At 48.0% G+C, this 14,041-nt stretch overlaps 1 protein-coding gene across 3 annotated transcripts in view; it reads right to left on the bottom strand.

Annotated features, from left to right (window-relative positions):
* Positions 1–4,788, bottom strand: part of DOP1B (DOP1 leucine zipper like protein B) — a 131,467-nt gene extending 126,679 nt beyond the window's left edge. For all 3 annotated transcript variants that reach the window (XM_044284468.1, XM_044284466.1, XM_044284467.1), the window contains exons 1-2: positions 4,687–4,788; positions 215–376 (exon numbers count right to left, since the gene is read on the bottom strand). In XM_044284468.1, the coding sequence (XP_044140403.1) occupies positions 215–352 (138 nt within the window). In that variant the 5' untranslated portion in view covers positions 353–376; positions 4,687–4,788. The remainder of the gene's footprint in view (positions 1–214; positions 377–4,686) is intronic.
* Positions 4,789–14,041: the final 9,253 nt, after the last annotated feature.

Genomic DNA, 14,041 nt, shown 5'->3' with positions numbered 1-14,041 from the left:
GTGCAGAGACCAGTAAAAAAAACGTATATGTTAATGGGTTTTTTTTGTTTTGTTTTTTACACAATGGAACTCTATGGTGACAGATGCCACTGTATGGCGTCGGTCTGAGCCATCCGTTAACGTATACGTGTTTTGTATACATTAAACGAATGGCAAAAACGTGACGTGAATCCAGCCTTATCGGTGCGTGTTCATGTGCAGCGCCATTTCTTACCTTATTGAGTTTCCCGAGCGAGGAGATCAGATCTGCCCATTCAGTGGAGGACTCGAAGTTTCTCAAGGCTTTCTCAATGACCGAGGAGTAATTCCGGTATCTGTAGTCCGCCAGCAGCTCCTGCTCTTCGGAATCCATTTTTCATCCTTTCTGGAGGACGCCCTACATGACAGACACAAGGTGAGACACGTCTCCGGCAAAATGGCAGCAGGAAAACCAACCAATCCAATGACGACTTTATACACGACCGATCATATCAAAGCAGAAGAGTAAAATGGCGGTCAACCGCCTCCGAGCGGAGAGAGTCTCTATCCCATCTATGCCTGGATGCAGCGGGCCCCTACCAGGCCTAAAGGGGTCCACATAGCTGGAAACATGCCACAAGTATTTTGCATTGGGAATACTCCTTTCCATATTTACAAACACGAATAGGTGTTTCCATGGTAACAGACTACAAGCGCTGTGAAGTCGGATCCTGCAGCCGCACTCCCTTCTATTTGTCTTCTGCTTTTGGCTAACCTACCAAACGGACGTTAGTGCAAAGCAGAGGACGGCAGGTTACACTACACAGCTTTTTTCTGTCCGTTACCATGGAAACAAACAGGTCTGCATAGGAGCTGTAGATGGAAAACGGAAGGAAGAGTTTTAATTAAAGGGGTATTTCCATCTGGGACATTGGGGGCATATCGCTAGGATATGTCCCTGATGTCTGATAGGCACGGGTCTCACCTCTGTGACCCGCAGCTATCCTTAGAGCGGAGCCCGCCCCGCGTATGTGCGGCCATTCATTTCTATGTGAGCTCCTAAAATAACCGAGCGCTGGCTCAGCGAATGGAGCTGTGGCCGCGCTTCCCATTCATTTCAGTGGGACGTCCGAAAATGGCTGAGCGGGTCGCTTGGCTATTTTCGGTGCTCGCAGAGAAATGAAGCACATTCGCGGCGCGCCCTCCAGCACTTTGCGGGCTCCGTTCTAAGGATAGGTGCGGGTCCCAGAGGTGAGACCAGCGCCTTTCAAAAGTTATCACTAGGATATGCCCCCAATGAGGCCTTTAAGACAGGGATGCCCAACCTGCGGCCCGCCAGCTGTTGCAAAACTACAACTCCCAGCAGGCCTGGACAGCCTACAGCTATTAGGGCATGCTGGGAGTTGTAGTTTTGCAACAGCTGGAGGGCCACAGGTTGAGCATCCCTGCTTTAATACCATAACAGTTGTTGCGACACCCTGCTGGATACTGCAGCGCTGCTCCCATTCACTTCCAGCGCCGGCTACTGGTGCCAGTGCTACTGCAGAACAGCTGACTAGTGGAGGGTGTGGGGTGTCGGAGCCACGCTGAGCAAATATTGACGGCCATTGATTTACCCTGCCTGTCAACTCAGCTCCCACAATGCACTGCCGTCCGGAATCTGCAAGAATTCGGAATTTTACTTTGGATGTAAATGGAGAATAAAATCCATGTAACGTCAGCGCGGCCAGCAGCGCCAGTCGCCATGGGCACACCATGTGACATCATCGCGGCCAGCAGCGCCGGTCGCCATGGGCACACCATGTGACATCATTGCGGCCAGCAGCGCCGGTCGCCATGGGCACACCATGTGACATCATTGCGGCCAGCAGCGCCGGTCGCCATGGGCACACCATGTGACAACAGCGCGGCCAGCAGCGCCGGTCGCCATGGGCACACCATGTGACATCATCGCGGCCAGCAGCGCCGGTCACCATGGACACACCATGTGACATCATCGTGGCACGGGCTCCAACGATTGGCGAGTGGAGGCGGTCAGGGCAAAATTTCAAAGGTCAAATATTACACAGTTTGGGATATTGTCATTATTATTTTTTAAATCCTCAGAAAACAACTTTCTATTTGCTGGATGACTCCACGCACTACAACTCCCAGGAGGCCGGACGCGGCAGGAATTACAGGAAACTAATTACTGCTCGAACAGAAGGATGAAAGATCCAGGCAGATAAAAAGGACTTTGACATTTATGACATGGGTAATTATCAGAGAGCCGATATACAAGTCTCTCCGCCGCCATCTGGGGCCACGCCTACCGATACTGTCACACTCACAGGGATTTAACAATATGGCGGTCGGAAGAAACGCCATATTTTTTTATATGTATTCACCACAAAACCAGAAGAAATCCACCAATAGATCTGCCGCCAGATCACAGAGCAGAAGAGTTGACATGGGGACCATTGGAATCATAACTTCAAGCATTGAGGCTTCTGTCCACCAAATAGTCTTTATATAAAGGGTAACGCCCGCCAGGCGGACATTCCGCACGTACAGCGATCGGACATAACATTATAACAACTTGTATTGTGTAGCTGCCCCTCATGCCACCAAAAAAGTCCTCCAGATGTAGTGGTCACTATAGAGGGTGATAGTCCACCAGATGTAGTGGTCACTATACAGGGTGATAGTCCACCAGATGTAGTGGTCACTATAGAGGGTGATGGTCCACCAGATGTAGTGGTCACTATAGAGGGTGATGGTCCACCAGATGTAGTGGTCACTATAGAGGGTGATAGTCCACCAGATGTAGTGGTCACTATAGAGGGTGATAGTCCACCAGATGTAGTGGTCACTATAGAGGGTGATAGTCCACCAGATGTAGTGGTCACTAGACAGGGTGATAGTCCACCAGATGTAGTGGTCACTAGACAGGGTGATAGTCCACCAGATGTAGTGGTCACTAGACAGGGTGATAGTCCACCAGATGTAGTGGTCACTAGACAGGGTGATAGTCCACCAGATGTAGTGGTCACTAGACAGGGTGATAGTCCACCAGATGTAGTGGTCACTAGACAGGGTGATAGTCCGCCAGATGTAGTGGTCACTAGACAGGGTGATAGTCCACCAGATGTAGTGGTCACTAGACAGGGTGATAGTCCACCAGATGTAGTGGTCACTAGACAGGGTGATAGTCCACCAGATGTACTGGTCACTATAGAGGGGTGATAGTCCTCCAGATGTAGTGGTCACTATAGAGAGATGTAGTGGTCACTATAGAGGGGTGATAGTTCACCAGATGTAGTGGTCACTATACAGGGTGATAGTCCTCCAGATGTAGTGGTCACTATAGAGGGGTGATAGTCCATCAGATGTGGTGGTCACTATACAGGGGTGATAGTCCATCAGATGTAGTGGTCACTATAGAGGGGTGATGGTCCCCCAGATGTAGTGGTCACTATACAGGGGTGATGGTCCCCCAGATATAGTGGTCACTATACAAGGGTGATAGTCCACCAGATGTAGTGGTCACTATACGGGGTGATAGTCCGCCAGATGTAGTGGTCACTATACGGGGTGATAGTCCGCCAGATGTAGTGGTCACTATACTGGGGTGATGGTCAACCAGATGTAGTGGTCACTATAGAGGGGTGATGGTCCCCCAGATGTAGTGGTCACTATAGAGGGGTGATGGTCCCCCAGATGTAGTGGTCACTATACAGGGGTGATAGTCCACCAGATGTAGTGGTCACTATACAGGGGTGATAGTCCACCAGATGTAGTGGTCACTATACAGGGGTGATAGTCCACCTGATGTAGTGGTCACTATACAGGGGTGATAGTCCATCAGATGTAGTGGTCACTATACGGGGTGATAGTCCACCAGATGTAGTGGTCACTATAGATGGGTGATAGTCCATCAGATGTAATGGTCCCTATAGAGGGGTGATGGTCCATCAGATGTGGTGGTCACTATACAGGGTGATAGTCCATCAGATGTGGTGGTCACTATAGAAGGGTGATATTCCACCAGATGTAGTGGTCACTATAGAGGGTGATAGTCCCCCAGATGTAGTGGTCACTATAGAGGGTGATAGTCCATCAGATGTGGTGGTCACTATAGAGGGTGATAGTCCATCAGATGTGGTGGTCACTATAGAGGGTGATAGTCCATCAGATGTGGTGGTCACTATAGAGGGGTGATAGATCATCAGATGTAGTGGTCACTATAGAGGGTGATAGTCCATCAGATGTGGTGGTCACTATAGAGGGTGATAGTCCATCAGATGTGGTGGTCACTATAGAGGGGTGATAGATCATCAGATGTGGTGGTCACTATAGAGGGTGATAGTCCATCAGATGTGGTGGTCACTATAGAGGGTGATGGTCCATCAGATGTGGTGGTCACTATAGAGGGTGATGGTCCATCAGATGTGGTGGTCACTATAGAGGGGTGATGGTCCATCAGATGTAGTGGTCACTATACAGGGGTGATGGTCCATCAGATGTGGTGGTCACTATAGAGGGGTGATAGTCCACCAGATGTAGTGATCACTATACAGGGGTGATGGTCCACCACAGGCAGGGTCACTGGTGAGATGAGCTATTACTGGGGCTGTACCATGAGCACAGTGCAGGGGGATCCCTGCAGTAATTTAGGGCTCCAGAATTGTGTAACATATGGGGTACCCTCAGACCCCCCTGTTTATATTCTCCCAGGACTACACCCACCTGGCTCCGCCGTGTCCTGCGCTCCTCCCTTCCCAGCATCCACCTCCTCTCCCGGGCACAAGGTGCTGGAGATGTGGACAACACTGGTCTGACAGACTGTACAGGACTGCCAGCCAGCGGACGCGACCACTCCCTGGGGTAGAGGGGAGCGCTGCCTCACGAATCCTGCTCTGTCACTCGCTAGCGGCCAAAATTAAACTGTACGACTGTTGATTTGATTGATATCTAACATTATAACAAAGCAACTCAAAATGTTCTACAATACTAAACATAGTACTTCTAGTGGTAAAAAGGCAGGTCCTCTGAATCCCCCCCGTGCGACACATGGTACAGTCCAACTTCCCAGCTAGTTGTTCAGGTTCTGCCGCTAGTAGTGACGTCAGTCAGGCTGGATTAACTCCTTCGTCACCAGTGTGCTCTAGATTGCTACAGCATTTCACTTCCGCACAGCAGTGCACGTAATGTTATGCCACATGTTACTATACAGACCATCACTCCTCAACGGTGGGACTACAAGGCCCAGCATTCTAAAGCCTTGGGCACTAAAATTACACTGTAATTAGTCGCCATGCAATAGTATTTTTTCATTTTCGTTTTTCATAACCTTTTTATTTTTCCGTTCACACAGACGTATAAGGGATTGTTTTCTGCAGGACGAGTTGTACTTTCTAATGGCACCACTAATGATCGCATACAATGCAGTGCCGAGTTGGAAAAATTCCAAATGGGGTGGAATTGGAAAAAAAAATTAAATACATCCATATTTTTTTATTTTTTTTACAACGTTCCCTATATGATAAAACTGACCTGTTACTTTCATTCTCCTGGTCTGTGTGATTCCAGCGATAGTACGTTCATATCGTATTTCTTGTGTTTTAATACTAATAACTTTGGGGGGGGGGGGGGAATTTCTTTGCATCGCCATATTCTGACCACCATAAATGTTTGATATTTACATCTACAGAGCTTTGTGAGGGCTCATTTTTTGCAGGACAATCTGTAGTTATACTGATACCATTTTGGGGTGTGCATGACTTTTTGATCGCTTTTTATTTAATTTTTGGGGATGTGAAGTAATAAAAAAAAATGTCCAATAGGTAATTTTGATTTTGTTTCCGTTATGCTGTTCGCCATATGGGAAAAATATTTTTCTATTTCAATAGTATGGGTGTTTGCTGGATGATGTTTATTTTTTATATTGTTTATTTTATTTTAGTTTAGTTTTTTGGGAGAGGAGTGATTTTCATTTTTCTATTTTTTTTATTTTTTTTAAACTTTTTTTAAACTTTTTTAAACTTTTTTTTTTGTCACCCTTGTTTACTATAATCTGCAATCATTAGACCGCCATTTATATTCTGTAATGAGGGAAGAGCGAGCATCGGATGTCACTGGGCTCGGCGTATGCCCAGTGACGATGAAGCTCCTGCCCTCAGTCTCCAGCAAATCACACTGGCGCAGCCCTCAGTGGGTACTGCGTCTGCGCGAGACTTCGCTCGGCCGTCAGGGAGGGGGAGGAGAGGGATGAGAGGCTGTGGGAGGTTAGGGATTCAGGAGGAAGGCGTTTTGGGCACTGCAGGGGGGCGTCAGGGCCGGACTGGGACAAAAAATAGGCCCGGGCATTTTTGACTGAGCAGCCCAATCACATGACCTCCAACAGGCCCCACCCCCTTGCAGTCTAGGGGCGGAGCCAAACCCAGAAGCACAATTGAGGGGCAGGGCCAGCCACCAGTAAGATAGGAAGGCTTCAGCCAACACACAAGCTTTGCAACAACCAACATACAGATCTTGCAACAATATAGGAAGCTACAGAAAAGTCTTATAATATCCTCAGTGGATCTCAACCTCCCCATCCTCACACCCTGTACAGGTCAGTGCCCCCGAAATTGCACTCACAGTTCTCCAGCAACTCTGGCAAATACCACCTATTCCGTACAGGGTGGGTTTACATCTGCATTATGCCATTCCGTTATAGGTTCCGTTTCAAACGGAATAAAACGGAATGGCCAGATGGAATGCAAAACGGAAACCTTTAAGCGTCCATTCACACGTCCGTTGTTTCTTTCCTGATCTGTTCCGTTTTTTGCGGAACAGATCTGGACCAGTTCTGTACCCATTCATTTTCAATGGGTCCTGAAAAAAAATCAGACATTGAGCTGTCCGATTTTTTTTCAGGACCAATTGAAAATGAATGGGTCCAGATCTGGTCCAGATCTGTTCCGCAAAAAACGGCACAGATCAGGAAAGAAACAACGGACGTGTGAATGGACCCTAAGAGGCATTCCGTTTTGCTCTGTCCTAATAGAAGTTTATGAGAAAGCATAACGGATCAGTCTGGGTCCCCTTATGCAAGATGGAAAACAAAGTCCTGTCGACAGGACTTTGTTTTCCGTCTTGCATAACAGGAACCAGATGGATCCGTTTTGATTCCCATAGACTTTTAAGAGGACGGAGAGCAAACGGAAAGCCTCTTGCAGAGTCTGCACTGTACGAGAGAGAGATAGCAGTGGCTGTGAAGGGGAAAGTACCAGAGCACAATGACAGCCCCAGAGCCTTTCTGCTGCCTGACCAACTGTATGCTGCCACAGCGCCAGCCCAGCCTGCAGGACATCAGAGAGGCCTGGGGTCCACATTATAGCACCACTACATTTACATCCACAAAAGCCAGAATATAATAAAAGACAAAAACATTAAACTACATTTATAATAAAACAATTTACTTACAAAAGAAGCTATTCAGTCGTCTGCTGTGCCGTCCTCTGCTTGCTTCCACTGATTATTTGCCCTCCTTTCTGTCTCTCCTCAGTGCACAGGCGCACTGTTATGGGGGATCTGTGGATGACAGTATGACACACTGTTATGGGGGACCTGTGGATGACACACTGTTATGGGGGACCTGTGGATGACACACTGTTATGGGGGACCTGTGGATGACACACTGTTATGGGGGACCTGTGGATGACACACTGTTATGGGCATCAGTGGATAACACACGGTTATGGGGGCATCTGTGGATGACGTACTGTTATGGGGGATCTGTGAAAGACACTATTAATGGGGCATCTGTGGATGACACTATTATGGGGGCATCAGTGCATGACGCACTGTTATGGGCATCTGTGGAGACACTCAAGTGTTATGGGCATCAGTGGATGACACACAGTTATGGGGGCATCTGTGGATGATGCACTGTTATTAACAGTGCGTCATCCACAGACCCCACCCCATAACAGTGTCATCCACAGATATCCCTTTAATAGACTGTTAAGGGGATATCTGTGGATTGCATGGCACTGTTATGGCGGCATCTGTGGATGACACTGTTATGGGTGGCCGGGGGGGATCTGTGGATGACACACATATATGGCAGCGCAAGCATCTTGTGCTATATATATGTGTCATCATCCACATGATCCACAGATATCTCCCCCCCCCCATAACAGTGTCCCTCCCTATTGTAAGACAGACCCCGCTGTTCCTTATGTAAGTGAGCTATTGAGCTTGTAAATAAACTTGTGCAAAGTATATGAGTAGTTAGTAACTACTCATATACTTTGCACAAGTTTATTTACAAGCTCAATAGCTCACTTACATAAGTTACTATCTAATAATCTATCACTATCACTAACTTACTGCCTTGGACAGTCAGTGGGCATGGGCAGGCGGCAGCCACAGCCAGTTGGGCACTACTGGGGCGGGCAGGCAGAAGCTGGTGGCTCCAGTCCCACTCTTCAATATTCAAACTAGGCGGCCGGCGGCAGCGTAACGTGACGTGACGTCACTCACTACGTAACGCCGCACGCGCATGCTCCTCCCACTTTATTAATGAAGGCAGAGCAGGCGCGTGACGTCGGAGTGAGCGACGTTACGCTGCCGGCCGCCGGAAGATGGAGTCACGGAGGCGGAGCACAGGAGGCAGAGCAGTGGGGGTGGACTCACAGTCAGTATCTATGTGTCTTTGTGTGATGATTAAGCTGTGCGGCCGGGGCTGGCAGGAGGCGGAGCACAGGGAGGGGTGTGATTAGGCCATACCAGCACACCCACTCGAGCCCTGAGGCGGCCCCCCTGAGGCGGCCCGACCCGCCCTATGGCCAGTCCGGCCCTGATCAGACAGTCATGATGATTATTAAGCTGTGCGGCCGGGGCTGGCAGGAGGCGGAGCACAGGGGTGTGATTAGGGCATACTCGGCACACCCACTTGAGCCCTGAAGCGGCCCCCCTGAGGCGGCCCGGCCCACCGGGCAAATGCCCGGTCTGCCCTATGGCCAGTCCGGCCCTGGGGGGCGTTACTGGGCACACAAAGTGGAACATAACGCCCCTCTGGGCACCTTTAGGATTAATTAGCATAATTATAAAAGTCATTTTTCAGCAAAACTACTGGACGGATTACAGTATAGAACAGCAAAGCCGATTCAAGGTAATCTGTGGAGCATGACTGGTTTAAAATCTGAATTTGTGTTATGAGAGGTGACAGAATCCCTTTAAAGGGAACCTGTCACCGGGATTTTGTGTATAGAGCTGAGGACATGGGTTACTATATGGCCGCTAGCAGAACCGCAATACCCAGTCCCCATAGCTCTGTGTGCTTTTATTGTGTAAAAAACACGATTTGATACATATGCAAATTAACCTGAGATGAGTCCTGTATGTGAGATGAGTCAGGGACAGGACTCATCTCAGGTTAATTTGCATATGTATCAAATCGGGTTTTTTCCACAATAAAGGCACACAGAGCTATGGGGACTGGTTATTGTGGATGTGCTAGCGGCCATCTAGCAACCAATGTCCTCAGCTCTATACCCTAAATTCCAGTGACAGGTTCCCTTTAAGCCTTGTAAAGGCTCAGGCCTATTACTACTATGGAACGCCTTCCCTGATATCAGCCAGAGGAAGGCATCCCGGGCCAGGAAACGTGTGCTCCTGGTTTGTGCGCTCCCAGATGCTGTGGTCATATTTGGGAAATTTGGGTGGTAACGTTCATTGGCCAAGTCTTTCAGTACACTTCATGTGTCCTGCTTATGATAAGTGGTCTGTCAAATAGGTGTGGTTTCTAGAAGGGGGAGTGGCTTATGACTAAAATATCCTCAGCTGCAAGCATGGTAGATAATAAAGGCCTCCTAGTTGTGGCCACTGTGACGAGCCACTTGTGTCACAGCAGCACAGTTCAGTGCTGGGCTCCTTTGCGCCACGGGCTCCATATCAGTCGTGCTCCCAGTCTGCATGGCAGGTATACCTCCGCCACAAGCATATAGTATTAGGGTCCATTCACACATCCGTATGTGTTTTGCAAATTGCGGATCCGCAAAACATGGACACCGGCAATGTGCGGACCGCACATCAAATTAATAAAAAATGCCTTTTCTTATATGCAATTGCGGACAAGAATAGGATATGTTCTATTTTTTTGCGGAATCGAAGTGCGGATCGGCAAATGCGGATGCGGACAGCACATTCTGGCCCCATTGAAAATTGCGGAACGGATGCGGACCCATTTTGCGGGCGTGTGAATGGACCCTTAAAGGGAACCTACCATGTGCCATATACAGTAATGAGGTCTTCTTGTGAAGCAGAGAGGCTCTATGGCCTTGGTGCAACTGCTACGTCTCCTATAGCTATACCCCTCGTTATACCCATTTTGGATTTGTAAATACTACGGGGCAGGGATCTGTATCCTGAGAGGGACGCACATTCATATGCTGAAAGTGGAATGTTTCAAGGCAGCAACAGTTTACGGTCTGAGAGAATACCTGTACAATGCCGCCACCTAGAGTTCATAAATGGAAATTACAAAATCAGTTCTTAAAGGGGCATTCGGTATCACTAATGCCCTTCAGGTGCTTCATTTGATAGGAAATGTACTTTCATGTACACAGTTTTGCATCCTCGAATATGTAACAGGGAGTTGGCATCCGTTGGGGTCTGAGTTACATATGCATAAGAACTCCGGCTGAAGTAAGAATACCAGACGGCGTAGTTTGGAGACTTATGAAACTGTCTAGAAGAAAAAAAAAGACTATGCTGCCCCTAGCAACCAATCACAGCACAGCTTTCATTTCATATCCTGCTGTTGTAAATAAAATATGTGCTGTGATTGGTTGCTATGGACAACCGAGTCAATTTTTCTAGACACGTATACGGTCAAATATGGTCTTGCGCCATCTCCGTGTAGGGTCCCAAAGGCCACAAGTGAGTGGTGTAAAAATGTAAATCTACCCCTTGAGGTAGATTTATCAAAACTGGTGTAAAGGAAAACTGGTTTAGTTGCCCAGAGAAATAACATTTATTTATTTATCTTTCTCTCATTTGAACAGAAATACAACTGTGATTTTTCCCCCCAAACCTGAAGTTTCTACATAGACTTATTGCCAGTACAGCACCCCAATAGCATTCTGCAGCAGAGCCATTATTGTACTTCTTTTTTTCAGTGCATCATAGCCGTCCGTGTTAAAAAGTATTTTACAGCAATAACGAAATCTGCTGCTGATGAGCAATATTTTTTTTCAGTGCATCATATCTGTGTTGTATTTAAACGTGTTGCATTGTAGTAAAAGCAATAACAACATTTTTCTACCAGTGAAATAAAACGCAAATGACACCGTACACTGAAATCAAACCTCCTTTCCTGCAACAGTTCATGTTTTGGGGTGTGTGTATGTGGGGAGAGGGAGGGGGGGGGGGGGTAAACGAATCGAAATACAAGTGTGTAACACGTGTTTTACAATCCAGAGACTACTGTTTTAAATCTCTGTGTGAACACACATCAAACAGTAGGCTAAAATCTGTGACAGGACATCTCCAGACAAGTCAAGAGTTGTTGTGTGTGCGTGTTTGTGTGGGAATAATTGCAATACAAGTGTGCAACGCGTGTTTTCACAATCCAGAGACTACTGTTTTAAGTCTCTGTGGGAACACACAGTAAATAATGGGCCCAGATCTGTGACAGGGCATCGCCAGACATTTTAAACATTTTAAAGTAGGGGGAAGGGGGAGTACAATCTCAAAGTAGTGTCTTACACAAGAGAAAGCTTCTTTCAGAATCTGCGTATTTGAACGCACATATGACATTAGGCCCAAATCTGTTAGTGGTGCTGATACTGCATTATTCCCAAAGTCATCAGCAGTGTGTCCAGTGTGTTTGTAGAAAGGGAAGGGCATTTTATTGCGCCTCTCTGTCTTTGAGTGCTAGAAAACCGTTAGGACAAATGTCTGGAATATGGAAGGGTTCCAAACGAAAGACCCAGTGTCAGGCCTCAGAATGTGGGTAGTAGCTGCACCAGCTATCTGGCCAGAAGTAGTAGTAGTAGTAGTAGGCCCCTGGCGTCGGAAAGATGCAACGTTATCATTGAGGATAAAGAGGATGAGATTGTGGATTGGATGGCTCATTCTTCCTCTCAGTCGTAGCAGGATGATATGGATATGACTTTGGAGTCTGAGACCATGCCGTGGAGCCAGGGGTCACAGTGTTCCTCCTGCTCCTTCAGTGCCCCTTCGTAGTTGGGCTCCTTCATTTTTCCTAAGAAAAAGCAACAACATCCAACCATGCACTGGCCAAAGAGTCTCCATGTTGATGACTTGGGTGAGAGCAGTCAGCGTTTGGACTGTCTTGAGGAGGAGGTTCAGAGGGAGGCGTGGGGACCCCATGCATAGCTGTGTTGGTGCTGGTAATAGTGGCACCTGTAGCCACGGTATTGGTGGTGGGGGCAGAGGTAGCGACAGTGGTAGTCGGGGAAAATAGAGAGCAGGGAATCAGGAGAGGGCCAAGGAGCCCACCATGAAATATCAAAGTCTGATAAAAGTGGTGGGGAGGGCGAGGACTCCAGTGATGAATGTGTGTTGGACAGGACCTGGTAGCCAGATCGAGGTGCTGAAGAGGAGTCATTTGAGGAGAAGGGTGGTGGCCACAGTGGCACTAAAGAGTGGAGGCAATGTACGGCCAAAACCTCCAAAAAGCACTGCCAGGGCCAGATCTGCTTATATTGTGGTCAGCTCGGGAACTGGTGATGCTGCCATTACTCAAAATGTGCTAAACCTATGCCAAGATCGGCTTCCACTAGCTCTGTGTGAGCAACTCCCGTATGGTGTTTTTTCTCCACAAGGCCAGCAGACAGAACCACAGCCATGTGCAAGATCTGCAGGGTTAAGATAAGCCGTGGGCGCTGTGGGCAGGGGCGTCGCTAGGTTAAAACATTCGGGGCCTGGGCCCCGGATGTTTTGTCCCATGCCCCGAATGTCCTGCCTACCTGCTAGATACAACTGTATTGCCGTACACAGAACGGCAAATACAATTGAATCTAATATTGGGACGAGGCGAAGGACCTTTGGTGACATCACAGGTCATGTGATCAGCAAAACAGGCTGTGATAGGATGACCTGGATGATGTCACCATCCAGGTCATCCTATCACAGCCTGTTTTGCTGTTCACATGACCTGTTATGTCACCAAAGGTCCTTCGCCTCTTCCCAGTTCAGGATTGGACCGGAGTCAAGAAAAGAAGGAGCCTAATGGTGATGTCTGTACAGGAGAGGTAAGTGAAGGGAGAGGCAGAGAAATGCTGGGAGTTGTAGTTATTTAACTGGGATGTATTTTAGGGCTGAAGGGAGGGATGTTATTGACATGGAACTGTGTGCTTGAGGTGGCTGGGGGAGGGAGGGATGTTATTTACATGGGACTGTATGTTGAAAGTGGATGGTGGGGGGGAATGATGTTTATGTACATGGGACTTAATGTTTAGGGTCCAGTGTTTTCCAACCAGTGTGCCTCCAGCTGTTGCAAAACTACAACTCCCAGCATGCCTGGACAGCCTTTGGCTGTGCGGGCATGCTGGGAGTTGTAGTTTTGCAACAGCTGGAGGCACACTGGTTGGGAAACACTGGAAACTTTAGGCTACATTCACACTTGCGTTTGGTGATCCGCTTGTGAGATCCGTTTCAGGTCTCTCACAAGCAGCCCCAAATTCATCAGTTTAACCCCAATGCATTCTGAATGGATGCGGATCCATTCAGAATGCATTCGTTCGGCTCCGTGCGGTCCCCCGTTCCATTTTGGAGGCGGACCCCAAAATGCTGCAAGCAGCGTTTTTTTGTGTCCGCATGGCCTTGCAGAGCCAAACGCATCCGTCCTGACTTAGGCTACTTTCACACTAGCGTTCAGAGCGGATCCGTCTGCATTATATTGTAAAAAAAATTCTAAGTGTGAAAGTAGCCTCAGACGGATCCGTCCAGACTTTTACATTGAAAGTCAATGGGGGACGGATCCGTTTGAAGATTGAGCCATACTGTGTCATCTTCAAACGGATCCGTCCCCATTGACTTACATTGTAAGTCTGGACGGATCCGCACGGCCAGGCGGACACCCGAA

This window comes from Bufo gargarizans, chromosome 3, assembly GCF_014858855.1.
Source record: "Bufo gargarizans isolate SCDJY-AF-19 chromosome 3, ASM1485885v1, whole genome shotgun sequence".
Taxonomy (NCBI): Eukaryota; Metazoa; Chordata; class Amphibia; order Anura; family Bufonidae; genus Bufo; species Bufo gargarizans.
Note: the sequence above shows the minus strand (reverse complement) of the source record. Positions and strands in the feature narration are given on the sequence as shown.